Below are 24,125 nucleotides of genomic sequence, written 5' to 3' on the forward strand. Positions count from 1 at the left end.
CTGGGGGATTCTAGGCAGGGGCTCTACCACTGAGCCACACCCCCAGCCCCTCACTGGGGGATTCTAGGCAGGTGCTCTACCACTGAGCCATGCCCCCAGCCCCTTACTGGGGGCAAGGGCTCCATCCTTGAGTAATAAATAACACCAAGTGATTTTGAATTGTTGTTTTGATACTGTTTGACGCTGTTGCCCAGACTGGCCTGGGACTCTTGATTCTTCAGCCCATCAGCATCCATGACGCTGGACTGACAGCAGTGCACCGTCACATCTGCTCTCCACTCATTCCTTGGGCCTATTCTCCCTTCACACCTAATGCCATCATCCCACTCACACACCAGGTCCTTGCCAGAAGGTTTAGTCAGGAAATACTTTGGCATCCATGAAATGTCTTCACTTTCTTTCATTTTGCTTTTCACAGTCCACATCTTTTTTTTTTTTTTAATTTTTTTTTGGGGGGGACAGGGGTCTCTCTGTGTAGCCCTGGCTGTGAGGTCCTGGAACTCACTCTGTATACCAGGCTGGCCTCGAACTCACAGAGATCCATTTGCCTCTGCCTCCTCAGTGCTGGGATTAAAGACCTGTGCCACCACTACCTAACTTTGGTCCGTATCTTAAGACACACACACACATCCTCACATCTTGCCTCGGCTCCCGGGGTTGGATTGAATTTGCTTTCAATTTATGCTGGGAAGTCAGGCCCCTCCTTATGAGTATCAAGTGTCTCTTTGCCCAGGCTCTGCTCTATTGAGACCTGACCTGAGAGATTGTTCTGGAGACTGTAAGCTGATGCTTATGAATCTTGCAGATGCATCATGTGGTGAAGCAGCCACTTTGGGGAAGGGTTTTGCCTGGATTCTAAACAACAGGAGGTGTGTCCCTTATCACATAAAAGCAAGAGGCCAGCTGACTACTGGCCTTCTTGGTGACTTACATCCCTGCTGCAGTGGAGAGCTCTGTAAAGCTCTTTTCTGGATGCCCCACCTTTTAATTTACTTTGCATTTATTTTGTGTGAACGTGTGAGAAGATGCCCATGATACAGAATCGGTTTGGAGGTCAGAGGACAACTTGCAGATGTCTGTTCTCTCCTTCTGTCCCCCATGTGGGGGTCCTGGGATTTGGGCTTGGTGGCAAATACCTAGCCCCTAAAGCTATCTTGTTTGTCCCCTGTTTATCCCCTTATCTTATTGGTGGATTCTCCTTTATGAGACAGCTCTACATCCTGGCAAAGCAATAAGCACACAGTGACAAACACACACCTCACAGACTAGATCTGTAACATATCCTATACACTTTGAGCCCGTCTTAGGATAATTAAACACTGGATGAATTTGGGGGTCTCAGATGCACCTCAGTTGACAGTGCATTTCTAGCACACAGGATGCTCTGGGTTCCATCCCAGGGCTGCATACACTCGGCATGGTGATGCATACTGGCAATCCTTGTACTGGAGATAGGCAAAAAGATCAAGACTTCAAGGCCATCCTTGGCTACATAATGAATTCAAGCTCAGCCAGGGCTACAGGAGATCCATCTGAAGAAAAACAGATTAGTGCGTTCCTCTTTTTTGCTTTTTTTTTTTTTTGTTTTTGTTTTTCTTTTTCGAGACAGGGTTTCTCTTTATAGAACTCACTCTGTAGACCAGGCTGGCCTTGAACTCAGAAATCCACCTGCCTCTGCCTCCCAAGTGCTGGGATTAAAGGCGTGCGCCACCACCGCCCGGCTTAGTGCGTTCCTGTTTATCAAGCAATACACACTAAGGATGAGCAAAGGGAGTCCAGAGAGAAGGATCCACTCTCTGCACGAGGGATAACATTTGGGAAGCCCTGTCACGGATTGTCACCTTTGTTTTTTGGAAGTCTTATTTCAGGGACTGAATTTCTCTATTTAGCCTTTCATTCTGGAGCTGAGATCCTCAGGAACTAAGAAGGGTCCATGAAAGCCTGGAGTGTTCAGCCAGGGTTGAACCTGGCACACTGGCATGGGTCTGTAATCCCATCACTTGGGAGGCTGAGGTAGGAGAATTGTAGTGAGTTAGAGGCTAGCCTGGGTTACAGAGTGAGACCCTGTCTTAAAAAAATATTCAATTAGAGGGCTGGAGAGAAGGTTCACCGGCTAGGAACACTATGCAAACACACCACTATTTAGTCTTCCAGAGGACCAGATTTCTGTTTCTAGCATCTACAAGGGGGGCTATCAACTGTAACTCCAGTTCTAGAGGCTCCAATACTCCGTTCTGGGGCCTCCACAGACATTATACACACAGGGTATATACATGCAGGCAAAGTATATGCATAAAATAAAACCCGCCTAAAATAAACTAAATCAACCAACCAACCAGTGCTGGGTATGGTGGCAGGCACCACTGAGGAGGCAGGGGCAGGTGGATCTCTGAGTTTGAGTTAACCTGGTCTACAGGAACATAGCAAGTTCCAAGCCAGTTAGGGCTAAATAATGAGACTCTGTCTCAAACAAACAAACAAACAAACAAACAAACATATATATCAATAGGTTTTCTTTCTCCTAGGGTTGTTTCCAATGTGCAGCGACATTCCTGCCTCAGCCTAAATTTGGGGTTACCCGTGTGAGCCACGGTGCCCAACTACCTTGCCCAGTTTTGCTCCCATGAGGTAAGCATCTAGGATATTCCCTCTGCCTCCTTTCAGTATTTATATAAAACACTCCTTGGGGTTGGGAGAGTAATCTGTGTTAGCCTATATCATATGTGTGAGGACCTGGGTTCAATTCCCAGCACCACCTAAATAACTCCACACCAAAACCAACATACACACACACAAAGAATTTGGAAAAGGGCCGTGAGAAGCATAGGACACGTCACAGGCATCTTCAAATAAGTTTGACATTCATTTAAGTTCCCTGCTCATGGATAACGACAGCGAGGCCATAGAGTTCCCAAGTCTTGACTTTCATGTAGAAGTAATCATCTGCCAATAGTAAACATGGCTGCATTTCCCTTAGCGCTTTGCCTTCAGCCAGTAGTAAGCATGTCCGTATCTACTTCCGCTAGGCTAGAGGTCAAGGGTGACACAAGATGGCGGCGCCCATAAGCGGTTGAGGCGTGAAGCGGAGGATGTTGGCGGCGGCCCGGGCTCTGCTGGGGCCGCGCCTGAGGTGGCCGGTACCGGTTCGCGAGCACTGGAGACCGGCCGGCCGTTCACGGAGCCGGCGAGAAGCGGCCGAAGCCGAGGCGGACGCCCCAGTGTTCCAGTACGTGGGCGAGCGCGCGGCTCGCGCCGATCGCGTGTTCGTATGGGGCTTCAGCTTCTCCGGGGCTCTCGGAGTGCCCAGCTTCGTGGTGCCGTCCTCGGGGCCCGGACCGCGCGCCGGCCTGCGGCCCCGACGCAGGATCCAGCCGATACCCTACCGCCTGGAGTTGGACCACAAGGTGAAGGCCCTGGCATCCTCGCTGCCCCCTTAGGGGACTTTACTTTCCTGCGTGGCCGGATTTCCGGGAGCTTGACCTCCTAGATCCCGGGATTTGCTGAGGAAGGCATGACGGGTGGCTGCCAAGAAGACTGTTTATCTCAGCTGATGAGCTGGTTTATGACGTCTGAAGAGTTTTGTGTCTTTCTCAGCATTTTCTGTGTGCTGTTTGCTTGTGGTTAGAGAAAGTTTTGTGTCTTCACTTACTTCTTGCACGGTTGCATAACTTGATAATCGCACCAAGTGTTCTGCCCTTCTTAGAGCATTTGCTCAGTACCCCAAAAGGCTGTAGCTGTCACCTCCCACTTAGAGGGGTTGAAAGGGAGTTCCACAGAGGTCAAGTAGGGCCCAGGGCCCCACTGCTGGTAGGATGTAAATGATGGTATTTTACTCATCAGACTCGACAGGCTCCGTGAGGGAAGGAAAATTCCGAAGGTCGGAGATGCGTTGGCTAGAGTGAGTGATGGGCAGCTGGGAAAGGAGATGTTAGTCTGAGCAGTTGGAGAGAAAATGGGAGATTGCATATGGTGTTTAAAAAGGGCTCAGGTGGCCCACCTCACACCTATAGTCCCAGGACTTGAACTACACGGTTTAGACAAGAGGATTGCCACAGGTTGTACGCGGGCTTTGGTTACACAGTGAGACCCTAGCTTTACCGTTGAAATGCTGCTTTTACAGCCGTGTGTGACCATTTCTGGTTTAAGTGGTGCTGGGGACGGGGAACCCGAGGGTTTCTGCCATGCAAGCATTGTGTCAACTGAGCTACTCCCCCACCAACCCCCCTTCCAGTTATCTTTTGTATACAATGTGAGACGAAGGTCTTTTTGTTTCTAGCTACCTGGTTGTGCTCACATCTTTAGTTGGGAAAAAAAAAACCCTTTCTTTTGGTAGCAATAAAAAGTATATATTTATACTTTATAAAAGTATGGTTTGTGGTGGTGAGAATCAAACCCAGGATTATGTTTCATTGATAAAGGCAAGTGTTCTATACCACTGAGCTATACCTCCAAGACCTACAGGTTTTTTTTTTGTTTGTTTGTTTTGTTTTTTTTTTTTTTGGTTTGGTTTTTCGAGACAGGGTTTCTCTGTGTAGCCCTGGCTGTCCTGGAACTCACTCTGTAGACCAGGCTAGCCTCGAACTCTCGAACTCAGAAATCCGCCTGCCTCTGCCTCCCAAGTGCTGGGATTAAAGACATGCGCCACCACCGCCCGGCAGACCTACAGTTTTTAATTTTTTTTTTCTGATGTGTGTGTGTCTTCTACTTTGTAACATTGCTGCAGTTGTTAAGTGGTTCTATAAATTAAAAACAGTTTTTTGCTTTTGGTTTTTGTTTTTCAAACAGGGTCTCTCTGTGTAGCCCTGGCTGTCCTGAAACTCACTCGGTAGACCAGGCTGGCCTCGAACTCAGAAATCTGCCTGCTTCTGCCTCCCAAGTGCTGGGATTAAAGGCGTGCACCACCACTGCCCGGTTTAAAGACAGTTTTCTATGTGTATGGAGTCTTGCTCGCATACATCTCTGTATCATTGTGTGCCTGGTGCCAATGGAGGCCAGAAGGGGCTGTTGGAGCTGTAGAGCAGGAGTTACAGGCGGCTGAAGCCGTCTCTCCAGCTTGTGTTCCTTTTTTTTCAAGACTGGGTCTCCCTATAGATAGCTCCTGGAACTTGCTCTGTAAAGGAAACTAGCCTCGTAACTGACAGAGATCCACCCACCTCTGCCTCTTGAACTTGAATTAAAGCCACCAGACCTGGCTCCAGCCCCTGTTCTTACAGATTTTTGTGTATTTCTTAGTATTTTCTATGTTCAGGTTGCCTGTGATGGAGGTAGTTTTACAGACTTGTTTCTAATCGGATGCTTATTGTCTTTTCCTTGCTTGGTTTAATGGGGTGGGACTCTTATTATAGTGTGAAATTGGATTAGTAAAAGCTATTTTTTTATTTTGTTTTTTGAGACAGAGAGTTTATATGTAATCCAAGTTGGCCTTAATCTCAGTGTGTAGTCCTGACTGACTTTAACCTTGTGATCCTCCTGCATGCTGGGATTGCAGGCGTGAGACACCAGACCTGGTCTTGTATGATTCTTGCTTGTGGGGAAGATATTCATGAACCTCTCTGTAGACTGTGACTGGAAGTCCCCTCCTGCTACATTATCATGTCAGGCTCACTCTTTAGCTGTCTCTGTTAGATACTGCTCAAAGCTTTTCACACACGAACAGAATTAATGGCACAGTGTGCCCGTCAAATGTTTGTTGAGTGTTAAATAAACAGGCATCACTAAGCATGAGAATAATCTTAGTGTGCTGGGCATAATTTTTAGACTCTCTCTCTCTCTCTCTCTCTCTCTCTCTCTGTGTGTGTGTGTGTGTGTGTGTGTGTGTCACTTGCATACCCACAGAGGCCAGCAGAAGAGGGCATGGGATCCCATGGAACTGGAGCTACAAACAGTTGTGAGCAGCCACACGGGTGCTGGGAATTGAACCCGAATCTTTTCTACTTCCTCTCATTCGGTCCAGTTAGCTTCAGCCTCCCTTGTAGACCATCTCTGTCGATCTCAAGCCATGTCAGAAGTATGATGGCTCTAGGAGGCTAGAACTGCAGCACTGCAAGGTGTGGTGGCCCATGCCTTTGGTCTCGGCATCTCTGTGGGTTCAAGGCCAGCCTGATCTACAGAGCAAGTTCCAGGTCAACTAGGACTATACAGAGAAATTCTGTCTTGAGAAGAACCAAAAAGAAAGAAAGAGAGAAAGAAAAAAAGAAAGTTTGTTTTGAGTGTTTTGAGCAGGATGATGGTATATATGCCTTGTATGAATCTTAGAAGGGAAACTGTCACATGGTAAGAAGAGGGACATGTCACTTATGAATGACATGAGTAAATAAAACATCAACAAACTGTAGTAACATATTTATCTAAGAAAAGCTGGGGAGATGGTTTAGCAGTTAACAACTGGAAGGCACCTGAGTTTCTGTCTCACCGTCCCAGTGGGGTGGCTAACAGTCAGCTGTAACTCCAGCTCCAGGGAATCCAGCACCCTCTTTTGGACTCGGAGGGTATCTGTATGTGTGTGTGCATATGCACACATAGACACAGACAGACACGTAAATAAAAACGATAATTAAAAAAGAAATAGTTAGCTAGAATGAAAAATGTTCCTGGTCAGTTGTGGCACAGGTCTGTAATGGCAGCAGTTAGGAGGCTGAGGCAGGAGGATTATGAGGAGTGGTACTCTGGCATTTTTGTTTAGGATTCAGTGAGATTTAAAGGGATTCTCTGAGTTGGTTCTTGGTTCTCTGACAAACTGTCAACAGCTGAGAGACAGTGGGAGAACCTTAGGCTAAGGAGTTTATAATGTGTGCTAGAGAGGACTTGGGGCATTAAGTGTAAAACTGAGGTGATCCCTGCCAGGGGAGTGTGGCTACTCTGGGGAGTGTGGAGAGGTTTGTTAGGAATACAGTAAGTAACAGGTTTGGGTAACCTCTGATCCCAACTAGATTTAGCTCTCCCACTGTGGAGAAAATTTAAGAAGCCCGCCGCCGTGGCGGGTCCCACATTCGGGAGGGGACCCTATGGTTCCAGCGGCCTGAGGGCCTTGGCGGCGGCAGGCCCCAGTAACACGAGGAAGTCCTTGGTTCCAAAAAGGTTTATTGTCATGGAGGATGATAGATGGATCTAGGCGTACCCCCAAAAACTCAGGGCAGTCCCGAGTTATATAGGGAGGGAGAAAGGGGGAGGATTGGAGGAGGATCTGGGGGAGGCATGTTTAATTTGCTCTGCCCTCTGGCCTTCATTAGTATGTAAATCCCTAGGGCCTGAGGCCTATAGCCTGGCCTATGTGACTCTATGGAGACCGTGACTGACTGCTTTTCAGGATCCTGGATGATGGGGGGGACCGAACTCCTGCCGGTTCTCGTGCAGAATTCCACGCAGAATCTCGGGGTTCTAGGCACCTGCTCAACCATGACCTAGGATACCCTTACGCAGTCCCACATCCCACCAGAAGTAAAGTTTCAAGTTGAGTTGCCTCCAGTCACTGGAAGTGAGGATTGGTGGTTTAAAGTTCATGGTAGCCATTGCAATGCCTTTGTGTGGTCCCAGGCTGAGGAGTGTCGCATGGGCAGCCCTCTGGAAGGAGAAACCCTGCACTCTGACAGGCAAGTCGCTTAAGCTCCGGGACCTTGCTTTTTCTCCTGACAGAGTAATTTTCATGAGTCAGATGCTGTTCACCACAAAGGTTTTGGATGTATGAACTCGTTTCTTGTTGGTAACAACCAGTGAGGGGTGTGCTTTTCTCCTCTCATTTGGAGTGGGTGCGCCTATGCTTGCATATGCAGAGGGCAGGCTGTCTTCCTCTATAGCTCTCTGCATTATTCTTTTGAGACAGGCTCTCTCACCGTGCCTGAAGCCCTTGTACTTGTTGGGCTGACTGGTCAGTGAACTCCTGGGAGTCTCCTGTTTCTTCCCCTGAGCGTACAGATACCACATGCAGTCATGCCACATGGATCTGGGTTCCGGCCCTTATGCTAGCTGAATAAGGGTTCTTACCCACTGAGTCATTTCTCCAGCCCCTCATTCCTTTAGAAATGTTTGAACATTTTATTCATTATTCAGGATGTGTGTGTATACATGTGTGTGCACATGCTTGTGTGTCAGCACACGTGTAGAGGTCAGGGGACAGCTTGCAGGAGTCAGGTCTCTCCTTCTACCATATAGTTCTGGGGATTGAACTGAGGTCCTCAAGCGTAAGTGGCAAGTACCTTAATGTCCTAAGTCATCTGGCTGGATGACTTGTTGCCCCTTTTATACAGAGAACTGTCTAGAGAGGATAAACAATACAGCTCTAGCCACATAGCTGGTAAGGGGTGGAGCCAAGATTCACAGTAAGTGAGGCCTTCCCTCAGCTGCCATTCTGGACTGTATTGTGGGAGGTGAGATGGAAGTGCCCAGTGTGTGCTGTGTGTACAGAGAAAACCGATGATGGCCTCGAATAGCAGATGGGGCGAATCCTAATCGCTGTGGGAGGCACACGTGTGTGTGTGTGTGTGTGTGTGTGTGTGTGTGTGTACAGAGAAAAACCGGTGATGGCCTTGCATAGCAGATTGGGGTGAATTCCAGTCATTGGGAGGTACACACACTCGAGTATGTAAGTAGCTGGTCACATCTTGCTGAAAGCATCAGTCCGTGGTGCATTGTGGGAACTCTTTTTCAGATCTCCTCTGCTGCCTGTGGCTATGGATTCACACTGCTGTCCTCAAAAACCAAGGATGTTACCAAAGTCTGGGGTATGGGACTCAACAAAGATTCGCAGCTGGGATTCCACAGGAGCCGGAAGGATAAAAGTAAGCAGGTATCCTTGCCATAAACTACAACGACAAATAACGGGGGAGGGTGTTGGTGTAGGCCTCTAATCCCAGCAAGGGAGGGGCTAGGGAGGAGGAGCTTGAGATATCTTGGGCTACATAGTGATACCATGTCTTAAAAGCTCAAGAGCCGAATGCTGGGCTAGTGACTCATGACTTTCATCCCAGTCCTTGTGAGGCAGAGGCAGGAGGCCTCTGAATTTGAAGCTAACCTGATCTACAGAGTGAGTTCTAGGACTGCCAGGGTTATACAGAGAAACCTTGTCTTGAAAAAAAAAAAAAAAAAAAAAAAAAAAAAAAAAAACCAAACCAACCCCAAATCCCTCAACCCCTGGATTAAATTATTTTTCAGTCTCTGGTAACAACGTGGACCATCTAGGCAAAAAAGAGACAAAGACCTGCTATTCGCTGACCTGTAAAGACTGCAGTTTGCCCCTTTGTGCTCTGAAATGTCTGGAGTGGATGGCTCAGTGGGTCAAGGCACTAGCTGTCATGCCTGACCTGTGTCTGGTCCCTGGGACCAGGGAGGCAGAGGAGAGAACCTCCTTAAAGCTGTCTCTGACCTCCACACACACGCTGTGGAACATGTGAACCTGTACACACACTAGATAGAATCTGAAAACATTTAAAAACTTGAACAAAATCCTTAAGACAGAGATTTATTCCCAATGCTTGAAACTCGATAATGTTAGACAGGCTGGAGAGATGCCTTAGCAGTTAAGGGCATGTACTGTTCTTCTAGGGGACCTAAGTTTGCTTTCCAGCACCTATATCAGGCAGCTCAAAACTGCTTGTAACTCCAGCCCCAGAGGGCCCAGCACCCTCTTTTGGTCCCCTCAGACACCACACTCATGTGTATACACAGAGTGACATGCACATACACATAATTGGAAATAAAATAAATCCTTTAAAAAATGTTAGAAAAGGTCAGGTATGGTGTCGTACACATTTAATCTCAGCCCTTGGGAGGCAGGTAGATCTCTCAGTTTGAGGCCAGCCTGGTCTACGTAGTTCTAGGCTAGCCAAGGCTATATAGTGAGACCCTGTCTCAAACAATAAAAAGTTAGAAGTAATCTAAAGTTCCTTCTTGCTGTCTGTCTGTCTGTCTGTCTCTTCCTCTTCATCTTTTGAGACAGGGTTTTTCTATGTGACAGCCCTGTCTGGCCTGGAACTGACAGAGATCCACCTGCCTCTGTTTCCCGAGAGCTGAGATTAGAGGTACGAGCCACCATACCTAGTCAGTAGAATGGTCAAGCACAGCCCTCTACTTTCTGTTCTTACAACACTGTCTGGCTTCCATCCCCAGGACAGCATAACTGCGGGTGTGTGTCTGCAGTCCCAGGCCTTGGGAAGTAGAGGCAAGAGGACTTGCTGTGTAGCTCGATGGCCTTGAACTCCCGATGCTCCTGCCTTTGCCTCTTGTGTGTGTTTCCAGGTGTGTGTGCCATGGTGTGTATGCGGAGGTCAGAGGACAACTTGTGGGAGTTGAATCTCTGTACCATCTGAGTCCTGAGGACTGAACTTGGGTTGTCAAGCTCGCTGACAAGTGCCTTTACCAGCTGAGCTGTTTTTCTGGCTTGGCCTTTGTCTCCTGAGTGCTGGAATGACATGCCTAGCTGTGGCACTCTTGAAAAAGAAAAAAAAAAGAATTGTTTTTTCTTTTATTTATTCCTTAGTCCTTTTAGACTGCTTCCTTCCTTCTCACAGTTTTAGTTTAATCTCTCTCTCTCTGTCTCTCTCTCTGTCTCTCTCCCCCCCCACCCCGGGTGTGTATGTATGTGTGTGTGCGCGTGCGTGTGTGTTTTGCTGATGATCAAACCCAGGGCCTTGTGCAGCTAGACTCTTGGCCCACAAGACTGGTTTCTTTATTCAGGTTTTATTGAAACTAGGTCTCAATCTGTAGCTCTCCTGCCTCAGCTTCCTGAGTCCTGGGACCATCAGGGTTAACTCTCAAAATGTGTTTTCTTTTTTAAGATGGAGTCTTGTGTAGCCCAGGCTGGTTTTGAGCTCACTGTTTGGCTGAGGATGACCTTGACCTTTAGATTTCCTTGTCTCAGAGTTTATGTGGTGTGGGGGATGGGGATGGAACCCAGGATTTCGTGGTGCTGGGGAACTGCTCTATAACCGAGCTCCAGCCCCAATCCCAGAGATTTCTCTCAGGAGGCAAGTCCAGTGTTGAGGACCTGCCTGTGGCATGGAGGGTGCAGGCTGGGAGTCAGGCTTCTCAGACTAGCTGTGTCCTGAGTGTGCAGGCTGAGTCACTGCTGTCAAGTCCCTGTATAAATCAGTGCGGTTGGTTGGGGAGTCAGGTTTCTGTATGAGCTGATGTGACGGAACCAGCGGCAGCCTTGTGACCGGGTGCTTCTGTCCAGCCAGGGGCTATGAGTACGTTTTGGAGCCCTCGCCTGTCCCGCTGCCCCTGGACAGACCTCAGGAGACAAAGGTGTTGCAGGTGTCCTGTGGTCGAGCGCATTCCCTTGTCCTGACAGACAGAGAAGGTGGTGAGTAGGCTTGCAGGGGGGAAGAGGAAGAAGAGGAGGAAGAGGAAGAAGGGGAGGGGAAGGGGCATCTGTGACACCGGCCTTGCTCTTGGGTACCTCCTGATTGCTGTGATATGTGGTGTTTCCCCAGCCGACTGAGGGGTGGCTTCAGAGGGAGGGTATCTGGTGTTACACAGACTTGCTAACACTTCTATGTTCTCCGATGGAATGCTGCTACCCACTCTACCACTGAGCCCTACCTCAGCCCTTGATTTTTTTTCTAAGATTTTATTTTTAATTTTTATTCACGTGTCTTTGTGTATATTTGAGTGTATGCTATATGCATGTAGTACCTGCATGGGCCAGAAGACAGTATCAGGTCCTCTGGAGCTGGCCAGTTGTGGCTGCCAGTTGTGGGTGCTGGGAACTGAACTCAGGTCCTCTGAAGAGCACCTAGCTCCTAAGTGCTGGACCATCTCTGCAGCCTGGCCTGGTTTTATTTTTTCCTGCTTTTATTTTTAATTGCGTGTAATATGTTTATGTCCAAGCATGTGTTTGTAAAGGTTCTATGCATGCTAATAATGGTCACGGTGCAGGCATCAGCCTGAAGCACCCAGCTGAGCAGAAGGCCCGTCTACCGCTGGATTGTGGGTCTCCGGGGTCACAGCAGTGGATTATGAAGATCTAGAAGAGAAGCAGGCCCAGGCCCTGCCACACTCATGGGCTACTGTGGAGGCTGGGAGGCTGGGAGGCTGGGAGGCTGGGAGAGGGGACCTAGGGTGAACGAGGGTGAGGCCAAGAACCTCAGAACTGACCTGCCGGCCTGGCTGTGCTGTGTGTGCTTCAGTCTTCAGCATGGGGAACAATTCCCACGGGCAGTGTGGACGCAAGGTGGTGGAGGACGAAGTATACAGGTGAGCGGATGCACAGAATGCTGGGGAGGGAGCCCTTACCTCAGCAGAGGCCCAGCATTTATAGGGTGAGAGGGGAGGGTGGAAGAACATTGGTCATGATGTAGAAAGCTGTTGCTTAGTGTGTGTATGTGTGTGTGTGTGTGTGTGTGTGTGTACACATACATGTCCTCACCTCATGTGTAGAAGTCAGAGGATCATTTTCAGGAGTTGGTTCTCACCTTCCACCATGTGGCTTCTGGGATAGAACTCAGGTTGTTGGGTTTGGTGGCCTGTGCCTTGACCTACTGAGCCATCTTGCTAGGCCCCTCTGTTTTTACTGGAACATGGTTTCTCTGTGTAGCTTTGGCTGTCCTTGAACTTGCTTTGTGGACCAGGCTAACCTTGGAAGGAGCTCAGAGATCAGCCTGCCTCTGCCTTCTGGGTGCGGGGATTAAGGCGTGCGCCACCTTTCTTTCATTTCAGGCTCTATCATTTTTCTTGAGAAAGGGTGTCACTTTATATCTTTGGTGGGCCTAGAAATTTCTGTGTCAGCAGGTTGGCCTTGCACTTAGAGATTCACCTGCCTCTGCCTCCTGCGTGCTGGGATTAAAGTGTGTGCCATTATGTCTGGCTATTCTATATTTTTGTAAAATGTTCACTTTATAAAATTAACTTTAAAAAAATTCCCCCTTGTTTCACTCTTTTTACTTTAGTGTTGAAAATATTTTCCCAAGTCAGACAGAGTAGTACATGGCAGCAGTCCTAGTGTTTAGGAGTTATGGGCTGGAGAGGTAAAAGTTCAAGGCCTGTCTGGGCAGCGTATGCAGACCTTATCTCAGAAGATACAAATGAAGAGTCAGGAGGCCAGTCAGGGTGTGCTGGGGCAGAGCAGGTGGATCTGAGTTCTAGGCTAGCCTGGTCTACAGAGTGAGTTCCAGGACAGCCAGGGCTACATAATAGAGAGAAATGTAAGATTTTCACCTCGAAGCTCGGACAGATCACAGCAGACCAGACGGTTCCACGAGGGGAGGCCTACTAAGAGGGAGAGAGAGCGGGAGAGGTAGAGTAGAGGCTGGCCATGACCACATGGAGAGAGGGGACAGCGAACCTGCAGGCAGGGATCAACGGAGTAAGAGAAGAACAAGAGAGAGAGGAGGGGGCAAGCAGCCCCTTTTATAGTGGGCAGACCTACCTGGCTGTTGCCAGGTAACTGTGGGGAGGAGCATACCTGGCTATTGCCAGGTAACAGTGGAGGTGGAGTTTAGACAGAATACTAACAGACCCTGTCACAAACAAACAAACAAACAAACAAACGTGACTTTGGACTGCAGTTCCTTTGTTGAATAGTTAACTCTTCTCTCTCAGTACGAATCAGGCATGGCTCAGAAGTAGAGCAGTTGTCCAAGGCTCCCATGGTAGCAGCTAGGGTAGTGCTAGGCTGGCATGCCTGAGACCTGGGTCCCGTCCTGGCACCATAAAAATGCAAGCAAACAAACCAGCTGAACAGATGCTCGGCAGTGAAGAGCACTTACTGCTCCTGCAGAGGACTGGGCTTGTGTTCCCAGCACTGTGTTGGACGGCTCACAGCCACCTGGAACTCCAGCTCCAGGAGAAAGCACGCCTGTGGCCGGGCTGCCCAGGGCACCTGTACACTTTCGCACTCACACACACACACACACACAAAAACTCACAGACATGGCAACCTCAGCTGGCTGCCCAACATTGGACCTTGAGAGCTGTTCTGTCTGCCCTGTGTGTGTGGTGATGTGACTGCTGGTAGGGGGGACAGGAGGTAGGTTGCTGGGTGGGGCCCAGCCTGTCCCATGCTCACGGTTGCATCTTTGCTTCTCTTGCACTCTGCTCCTGACTGCAGCGAGAGTCACAAAGTGCACAGGATGCAGGACTTCGATGGCCAGGTGGTTCAGGTAAGAGGCTTGGGCTGAGGACCCCAGGCCTGTCTTCTCAGGCACTTTTGAAAGGTTGAAAGGTGTACAGGATGATGTTACATTTGTCATTGGGCTTTTCTGGCTGTCTTAAGGGTGCTATTGGTGTGATAAAACACCATGACCATAAGCAACTTGGGAAAGAAAGGGCGTATGCAGCTTTCACTGCTGCGACACTGAGGAAGTGAGGACAGGAACCTGGAGGCCGGAGCTGATGCAGAGGCCATGGAGGGATGCTGCTCACTGGCTGGCTTCCCGTGGCTTGCTCAGCCTGCTTTCTTAAAGAACCCAGGACCACCAGCTGGGGGTGGTTCCACCCACCAATGGCTGGGCCCTCCTCCATCAATCACTAATTAAGAAAATGCCCTACAGTCTCTGCTACAGCCCAGTCTTCTATTGGGCTCCCTCTGCTCTGATTACTGTCACTTGTGTCAAGTTGACCTAAAGCCAGCCAGCACACTGGCTGAAGAGATTAGTAGAGATTAACTCAGCACAGGCCAGAACTGATGCTAGAATATAGGAGCAGGGAGGAGGTGAAGGGGGCACAGCAGGTTAGACGTGAGGCTGCAGCAGAGGCGAGTTCTCTCTCAGTGTGAGTTCAAGTCCCTGCTCCTCCACTTGCAGAGTGGCTTTGGGTCAGTCACTAAGCTTCAGTGGTTCGTTTGTGAGGGGGTCTTGACTGTTGCTTTAGCACAGATCCTGGCCAGACAGCTGTCCTGTGAGTTAGGAACGGAGCGTGGTGTCTTACTGTCCTGTAGACAGGCTGTAAGGTTGTGTGGGGTGCAGGAAAGCCTCGGGGTGGACAGTGCCCTACAGGGAAGTACGGAGGGGGAGAGGCTGAGGTCACAGAGTAGACAGGTGGGGAGGGCATATGGGCGCCCAGAGTGGGGCTGAGGAGGGAGAGCTGTCGGCCTTGCTCCTTAGGGTGTCTGCACTTGGTCTCAGTGAGTGCAGGGGTGGCGAGGGTAGGCTGGATGGCTTCAGAGAGGGTAACCTGTGAAGGTGAACTGGGGTGAGCACCTGATCCAGCACTCTCTTTGTGGGCCTGGCTGCGTAGACTCCAACAGCACCCTGTCTCTGTGTCTGCCAGGTTGTCTGCGGTCAGGACCACAGCCTGTTCCTCACAGACAAAGGTGAAGTCTATTCTTGTGGATGGGGAGCCGATGGACAGACAGGTAGGTGTTTCTTGGCCCTCTGGGGAGGTGCAAGATCTTGGCCTGTGGCCTCGGCAGCTGTTGTGGGCTGTAGGGTTCATGGTCTCCATTTGGGTCTTCTGGGGAATGCCATCTTTTGCATCCTTTCCTGTTCCTTTTGCTGCTGGTTTCCATAAAAACGAACCAAGGTGTCAGAGGCTCCTCTGCACTGTTGTCAGTAATGGAGCCCTGGGCCTCATTTCCTTGCCTGGAGTCTGGAGGAGCAGCCGGGCGGTGGTGGCGCATGCCTTTAATCCCAGCACTTGGGAGGCAGAGACAGGCGGATTTCTGAGTTTGAGGCCAGCCTGGTCTACAGAGTGAGTTCCAGGACAGCCAGGACACCCTGTCTCGAAAAAAAAAAAAAACCCAAAAAAGTGCTTCCCATATGGCTGGGATGCAGCTGCATCCCAACCACTGCAACCCAAAGAGCAGCAGAAAGGAGAAAGACAGCAACTGCTTATAATTCATGTAAACTTGATCATATTGTGTTATTTTATCTTCCAAAGTTTTCTAAGTTAACTTTTGGGGGTTTTGTTTGAGGATCTACTTCCCTCCCTCCCTCCCTTCCTCCCTTCCTCCCTCCTTCCCTTCCTTTTTGACACAGGGTCTTTCTATTTAGTTCTACTTGTCCTGGAATTGGCTATGTAGACCAAGTTGGCCTTGGCCTTGACCTTGAATTCAAGAGGCCTCCTGCCTGTCTCCTGAGTATTGGGATTAAAGGTGTGCACCACCACATGTCGAAGGTCTGTTTCTAAGTCTGTGCTGAAACTACAGTATAGACCAAGCTGGCTTAGGACTCACAGTGTAGCCCAGGCTGTCCTGGAACTCATGATCTCCCGTCCTTAGTCATCTTGATTTAGACCTAGAAATTCTAGGGTGTTAAAATATGCCAGCTATGGGTATTTTTGTTTTGTCTTCTCTGGGGCAAAGTGCCACCCATGAGCTTGTCCTTCCCTAAGTCTCCTGTGTCTGTGAGTTAATGCACTGTTTCCTCCTGTGCTAGGCCTGGGTCACTACAACGTCACCAGCACACCCAGCAAGGTGGGTGGAGACCTTGCTGGAGTGACTGTTGTCCAGGTTGCCACCTATGGTGACTGCTGCTTGGCTTTGTCCGCTGATGGAAGTGTCTTTGGCTGGGGAAATTCTGAGTACCTGCAGCTGACCTCAGTCACAGACTCCACACAGGTGCGTAGGCAGTGGGAGCTGAGCTCAGTGGAGAGGTGTGCTTCAGGTTAGCCTAGTGTCATGCTGCCTCTGCTCTGTCATCTCCTTCCAGCCCCAAAAGAAGAGGATTGAAAGCCAAAGGTGACCAGCTGGCCCTGGTTTAAGACAGTGTTTTATTTTTGTATGCTTTTCATTGTGTGTGTGTGTGTGTGTGTGTGTGTGTGTGTGTGTGTGTGTGTGTATGTGTGTGTTATGCATGCATGTTTTGTGCATGCGTGGATGTGCATGGATTTGGAGGCCTGTGGTAGATGTTGGGAACTATCCTTGATTGTTAGTCCATCATGTTGCCTAAGGCAGGGACTCCTAGTCAAACTCAGAGTTTGTCAGTACGGTTTGTCTTGCTGGCCAGCTCACTCTGAGTTTCCCTTATATTGGCCTTCAGAGGCTGGAGTCACAGACAACTTCTCTGGCATTTATGTGTGTCTACAGATCTAATTTCCAGTCCTCATGCCTCCAGGTAAGCACTTAACCACCTAGCCATTTCCCCAACACACATTTCATGTGTGCTTTGAGACAGTTTTTGTTTGTTTGTTTGTTTTTTTCTCTGTGTAGCTCTGGCTGTCTTGGAACTCACTCTTTAGACCAGGCTGGCCTCCAACTCAGAGATCCTCCTGTCTCTGTCTCCCAAGTGCTGGGATTAATGCCATCCTCCACCACTGCCTGGCATGGACAGAGTTTTGTTTTACAGATCTGGCTGGCCTTAATGTGTAGCACTCCTCTACCTCCTCCTCCTCTTCCTCCTCCTGAGTGCAGCCATCTCAAGGAAGTCCAGCACCTCCAGCTAAGACAGTGCATCAAGTTTGCCTCTCACCCACCTTTCCACAGTGGGGTATGCGTATGAGGCAGTGTATGCATGCGCCCACAATGTCAGAGGGCCTCTGCCTTCATGCAGCATGTATACAGCCGGGCTCGGTGCATGCAGTCAACTCGGGCTGCACAGTGAAACAGCAAACCAAGCTGGGTGTGGAGATGCACACCTGGAATCCCAGTACTCAGGAGGTGGAGGCAGGAGGATCATGAGTTCAGAGTCATCTTGGCTACATAGTAAATTGGAGGCCAGCCTGGGCTACATGAGACCCTATCTCAACAAACAAGTCAAAAGAAAGATGTAGGCTCCAGACCATGCAGATCCTAAACATAAGAGCGGTAACTGAGCTAGCCTTTGGTTCATGGCCAGTCTCCTCGTTGCTGGGATTCCAAGTGTGTCTGCCCTGCCCCGACTGGCTCGTAGCATTTTAGTAAGGACTATTTTGAACATAAACAATAGATAGAGATTGTTTTATAACTTATATCTTTCCTTTTTTGTTGTTGTTGTTGGTGGTGGTGTGTGTGTGTGTGTGTGTGTGTGTGTGTGTGTGTGTGTGTAGGCAGGCCAGAGGACTTCAGTTGTCATACCTCAGAAGCCATCCACCTTATTTTTTGAGACAGGGTCCCTCACTGGGCCCTGGGGCTCACTCATTAGCTGAGGTTGGCTGGCAGTCAGTTCCTGGGATCCGCCTGTCTCTCTACCTTCCCAGTGCTTGGATTACAGTAGCGCACATGCTCACACCCAGCCTTCTGTGTGCTGGGGTTCTGGGGATGGGATAGAACTCTGGTCCTCACACTTGCATAGCAAGCCACGTCCCCAGTCCGTAACTAATACCTTTCTGTTCATCACTGATGTTACTTGCTAATGACCAAGTTTTTTAATAATGAAAGTATAATCTAAACATTGTTATTCACCAACACAAACTGTGTGCAATTTCATAGGTTTTGATTCATTCACAAAGGCCGCAGGCTAGCGACATGGCTCAGCACTTTCTGCCAAGCCTACCAACCTGAGTTTGATCTTCAATGAAAAGAGAGATCTGACTTTCGAAAGTTGTCCTTTGACCTCCATTGTCCTCTGTGTCATGTGTGCATGTACATGTGTGTATGTGTACATACACATGTAATAAGTAGATAAATAAGTAAAAATTAAATGTAGCTTGACGGTGGTGGCTCATACCTTTAATCCCAGCACTGGGGAGGCAGAGGCAGATGGATTTCTGAGTTCGAGGCCAGCCTGGTCTACAGATTGAGTTCCAGGACAGCCAGGGCTACACAGAGAAACCCTGTCTTGAAAAAAAAAAAAACAAAAAAACAAAACATAAACAAACAAGCAAGCCAACAGCCATCCCCGTCTCCCAAAGGGTTTTTTTTCCAAGTTCCCATAGCATCTTTTTGTCCTACCCCAGAGTCATTAATGGCTCCCATTGTCACATCTCTTGTCCCATTTCTCCGCCCTGGCCTTTTTTGTTTTTGTGGTACTGGAGCAGGTGCCACCTTGAGTACATTTAGGCACTTGCTGTACCCCTGAGCTGCATCCCCAACACTTAGCACACATTTCTCACGGAATGGTGGGTCAGGAATCCGAGGGCGCTCAGCAAGTGTCTTGGTGCTGGGGCTGGTAAAGCTGTCACTGTGGCCTTTTCACTGGAGAAGAGCTGCCTCCGGCCTTACTTTGCCAATGGTTGTCAGGATGCTGGACCGAGGCCCTGGGGTCTCTCTGGGGTTGGCCATTCGCTAGCTGCTGGCCACGTGGGCTTGGTTCCTTGCCATGTGGCTACTCCATTCTGGAGGAGATGGGGTGTGAACAGTGTGGCAACTGGCTCCATTAGACCAGCAGGTGAGAAGACCAGAGAAAGCCAGCGAGCTGAATCCAGGGTTGGATCATTTGTCCTTGAAAGTGACGGGTCCCTCACTTCTGGAATTCTGTTCAGTAGAAGCAAGTCACCAGGGTTACCCCAACGTCACACATTGGTGTAGATAGCAGGAGGCCTAGATCCCCGGAAAGCACTCTGGAAGTGGCCAATACAATTTTGATTTCTTATTTTGTTGTTAGACAGGACTGTGTAGCCCTGGGTGTCCTGGAACTTGCTATGTAAACTAAGTTGCTCTGCAGCTCAGAGTCTGCTGCTTCTGCCTCCAGAGTGCTGGGATCAAAGGTGTGCATACTCACACCCATCTTATTTTAACGTTTTTACACTTGTTTAGTGTGTGTGGTCAGAGGACAGCTTAGAAGTTAGTTCTGTCCTTGAAACATGTTGGCTCCTGGAATTCTCAGGTAGTCAAGCTTGGCGGCAAGTGGGTTTACCTGATGAGCAATCTCACCAGCTCTCTGTGTCTGAATCTGTCTAAATCTGTCTGTCTGTCTAAATCTGTCTGTCTGTCTATCTGTCTATCTAATCAATCATATCTATCTATCAATCAATCAAGACAGGCTCTCACTCTGTAGCTTAGGCTAGGTGAGAACTCAAGGCAGTCATCCTGACTCAGCCTCCAGAGTAGTGAGTGGGATTACAGGTGTGAGCCACCACACCCAGAGGTCAAGTTACCAGTCCTCAAAGTAGCACCACTGTTTACCACTCTAGTCTGCAGCATGGCCTGGGAGAATGGAACTGGTAAACTAAAAAGGCTAAACTAAAGGCTTGTGTGATAGCCATCTTTATTGAGAGCATCAGACATTTTATACCCTGAGGGCTAAGACGAGTTGCCTGAGTGAAGAGTACAATCACAAGGACGAGCTGCAGCTGGGAAACCTTGTTTTTCCATAGAGCCACATGACTAACAAGAGTGGAAGTCCGTCCATTCTTATTTGCTACACCTGGTAGGAACACACAAACACATTTCAAAACACAGATGTCTTGAAGAAATTACGTCACAAGACTCCTAGGTCATTTCCTTGGCGTTTTCTCACTATTTTCTCAGAGTTCTCAGAGGGCTCCATTCTTGGACTGTGTTCCAGCACAGCACAAGCTGGGGAATAAATTTCAAAACAAGAGGCGAGCCAAGGATGTGGTGGTACAGGCCTTTACTGTCAGCACTTGGGAGGCAGAGACGATGAGATCTCTGTGAGTTCAAGGCCATCCTGGTCTCCATAATGAGTCTCAGGACAGCTGAAGCTGTATAGAGAGCTCCTGTTTCAACCAAGCCTACCAAAACCAAAACCAACATGTCCCAGCGTAGCACATGAGCCTGTGGGGTCAGTTCAGATTCCATCATAGCAAGGACTGTATCCACACAGTGGTTTCCAGTGTCCTGGTGACCTGGCTCCCTGCTCGTTGTCTTTGTCTGTCTGTTTAAGGGTTTTTGTGTCTGTGCTGTGTCTGTGCTTGTGAGTGTAGGTGCCCTCAGAGGCTGGAGGAGAGTGTTAGTCCCTGGGGCTAGTTACAGGGAGTTGGGAGCTGGCAGATGTGGGTTCTGGAAACTGAACTTGGGTAAGCTGAAAAAGCAACAACACTCTTTGTTTTTTGTTTTTTTTTTTTAACTTTTTTTAACTTTTTTTTTTTTTTTTTTAGATTTTATTTATTTATTTTATGTATGTAAGCACACTGTAGCTGTCTTCATACACACCAGAAGAGGGCATTGAATCCCATTACAGATGGTTGTGAGCCACTGTGTGGTTGCTGGGAATTAAACTCAGGACCTCTGGAAGAGCAGTCAGTGCTCTTAACTGCTGAGCCATCTCTCCAGGCCCCAACAACACTTTTTTTTTTTTTTTCGAGACAGGGTTTCTCTGTATAGCCCTGGCTGTCCTGAAACTCACTCTGTAGACCAGGCTGGCCTCGAACTCAGAGATCGGCCTGCCTCTGCCTCCCAAGTGCTGGGATTAAAGGCGTGCACCACCACCACCCGGCAACAACACTCTTAAAAAACCATTTTTTTTCCTCTTTTTCTTTTCTTTTGAGGCAGGGTCTCATTATGTAGCCTTAATGGGCCTAGAACTTTGTTATGTAGACCAGATTGGCCTTGAACTCACAGAAATCTGTCTGCCTCTGCATCCTGAGTGCATGGCTTATCCTCCCCCCAACCCCCTTCCCTCTCTCTTAAAGGGCAGTGCTTTAATTCATAATACTGGCTGGCCTGGGACTCTATTTAGATCAGGGCCTCAAACTCACAGAGATCCTCTGCCTCCTGTGCTGGGATGAGAGGCATGAGCCACTACACCTCTAACTCTCCTGTTCCCTTGTCATATCCCTTCCCACTGGAGGATGCTCCCATCTTCCATTGCCTAGCTACCTCTCCTTACCCTTCAGAGCTTAGGAAAAGTGACACCTCCCCCCCCACTCCAATGCCAGGCCAGCCTCTTAGAGCCTCCTGGAAATCCTCTCTACACTTTGGTCTAGCACAGGCATAACGAGGTGATTACCATCTGGCTCCCTTCTGTGTCCCAAGGCCTTCTTAGGAAGTGTAGTGAGTGAGAGATGCTGGGGAGACCTCTGTGGAGTTTGTGAGTGAGCCGGGACCCCAGTCAAGGGCTCTTTCTGCTTCTGGCTGGCTTGTCCTAACCATGCCTACCCTTGTCTTTGGTGCAGGTGAATGTCCCTCGGTGCCTGCCTTTCTCCGGAGTAGGCAAGGTGAAGCAAGTAGCCTGTGGTGGCACAGGCTGTGCTGTACTGAACGGTGAGAGCCACTTCTTGGCAGCTCTGTGGGAAGCACTGGGCAGATCAGGGAGGGAAGGGGACAGCTGTGTGCTTCAGAGACTGCAGATGGCGGCCTGCAGAGGGGGTGTGGCTGAGGGCTCCTGTACTAGTTCAGTGACTCCAGGTAGGGGTGGTCCCAGCAGGTTCATAGCTCATGATATAGATGCATAGACAGCCACAGGGACTGGCCGTTTTATAGCACGTCTCTGGACCCTGCAGCGGGGATCAGACCTAGGCCCCTATGCATACTAGGGAAGTCTAGGCAGATGCTTTACTCCTGAGCTACATTACATGCCCAGGCTCTCGTGTGTGAAAAGTCTGCTCTGTTACTGGGCTCTACCCCTAGCAGCAGAATTGCACTTGTTATAGCCAAGGCTGCAGAGAAGCTTAGTGGTAAAGCCCATGCTAGAAAAGCCAGATAGTGTCCAAAGCACTGTGCCTCCCAAAACCAAAAAACCCCCCCAAAGCCCCCAAAAACCAAAAGTAAGTAAGTAATGGTGGAGGGGTGGTGGGAAGACAGGAAAGGAAGGGGAAAGGGAAGAAAAGGAAGCTTGACGTGGTGCAAGGCTCTGACCTCCAGTACCCAGCACCTAGCACCCGGCACCCAGCACCCAGAAAGCTGAGGTAGAGGTTACACACTCTTGGTCAGCGTGGACTGTAGAGAGAGTCAAGTGGTTAAGAGCACTTGTTCTTGTAGAAGACCCAGGTTCAATTCCCAGCACCCACATGGCAGTTCACAGCCTCCTCAGGCATCAGACCCCCATGTGATGCACTGATACACATTTGAGCAAAAGACTCACATAAAATGAATCTCAAAAAACTAGACAAACAAACAACTAAAACAAAACCTTAAACTGCCGATCCCCCCAAAACAAGTTAAAAAGCATTTCTAAGAGTTTTAAGAATCTGGTTGGGGGCTGGAGAGATGGCTCAGTGGTTAAGAACACTGACTGCTGCTCTTCCAGAGGTCCTGAGTTCAGTTTTCAATTCCCAGCAACCACATGGTGGCTCACAACCATCTGTAATGGAATCTGATGCCCTCTTCTGATGTGTCTGAAGACAGCGACAGTGCACTCATATAAAACAAATAAATAAATCTAAAAAAAAAAAAGGATTTGGTTGGAATGGCTTGGGTGCATGATTCTCTGATCAGTGTGAAATTTGGAGCTGTTGCTGGGGAGGTCCATGTTTTTATGCTCCCAGTGGGTTTTATGGATACCCTCCCCTTATTACCCTTAAGAAGTGGGTTGTTTGTGCTCTACGATTGGCTTTCTACCCAGTCAGACTTCCCAGGCAAGTCAGGGAGAGGATTATTTGCAACCTGCCAGCACAGTGGGTCTCAGTATCCCAAGGTGACCTTCATGCCTCCACCTCCTTAGTTCAGGGATTACAGGCATGCTCTGCCATGCCTGGTTTCTGCAGTCTGGGGTCAGAACCAAGGGCTTTATGCACACTGGACATACATTCTACCAGCTGACCCCCCACCCCAGCGCCTGTAGTTTTCATGGTAAGGGAGGGCTCTGCTTGGCTTGACTCACAACCACTGTTTTTATTGTAGAAGAAGGACACGTTTTCGTCTGGGGCTATGGAATTCTTGGGAAAGGACCAAACCTCCTGGAAACAGCTCTTCCAGAAATGATCCCACCTACACTCTTTGGCTTGACAGAGTTCAATCCTGAAGTCCAGGTTTCCCAGATCCGATGTGGGCTTAGCCACTTTGCTGCACTCACCAGTAAGTTACTGGCTGCACAGCCAGGCCCAAATCTGTTCCTTCTTAAGCTGGGAACTCTCAGCTTCTGTCATCAAACTACATCCATTTATCCATCCATCCACCCATCTTTCTGTCTGTCCTTCCCTCTAGTCTGCATCTATCATTTCTGTCCATCCATCACCCATCCATCCATCATCATCCATCCATCATCCATCCATCATCATCCATCATCATCCATCATCATCCATCCATCATCTATCCATCATCCATCCATCCATCCATCCATCATCCATCATCCATCCATCATCCATCCATCATCCATCCATCATCATCCATCCATCACCCATCCATCCATCATCATCCATCCATCACCCATCCATCCATCATCATCCATCCATCATCCATCCATCATCATCCATCATCATCCATCATCATCCATCCA

At 49.0% G+C, this 24,125-nt stretch overlaps 1 protein-coding gene across 2 annotated transcripts in view; it reads left to right on the top strand.

Moving 5' to 3' along the window:
• The first annotated feature begins 3,036 nt into the window (after positions 1-3,036).
• Positions 3,037-24,125, top strand: part of Rcc1l (RCC1 like) — a 31,999-nt gene continuing 10,910 nt past the window's right edge. The window contains exons 1-9 of one of the 2 annotated variants that reach the window (XM_028765987.1): positions 3,037-3,404; positions 8,645-8,774; positions 11,168-11,296; positions 12,123-12,189; positions 14,042-14,093; positions 15,202-15,286; positions 16,308-16,489; positions 21,865-21,952; positions 23,531-23,704. In XM_028765987.1, the coding sequence (XP_028621820.1) occupies positions 3,090-3,404; positions 8,645-8,774; positions 11,168-11,296; positions 12,123-12,189; positions 14,042-14,093; positions 15,202-15,286; positions 16,308-16,489; positions 21,865-21,952; positions 23,531-23,704 (1,222 nt within the window). In that variant the 5' untranslated portion in view covers positions 3,037-3,089. Of the gene's footprint in view, positions 3,405-3,547; positions 3,568-8,644; positions 8,775-11,167; positions 11,297-12,122; positions 12,190-14,041; positions 14,094-15,201; positions 15,287-16,307; positions 16,490-21,864; positions 21,953-23,530; positions 23,705-24,125 lie in introns of those variants that run through there. The other variant, XM_028765988.1, reaches the window with a different exon arrangement.

Source organism: Grammomys surdaster, unplaced genomic scaffold (assembly GCF_004785775.1).
Source record: "Grammomys surdaster isolate TR1022 unplaced genomic scaffold, NIH_TR_1.0 166, whole genome shotgun sequence".
Classification (NCBI taxonomy): Eukaryota; Metazoa; Chordata; class Mammalia; order Rodentia; family Muridae; genus Grammomys; species Grammomys surdaster.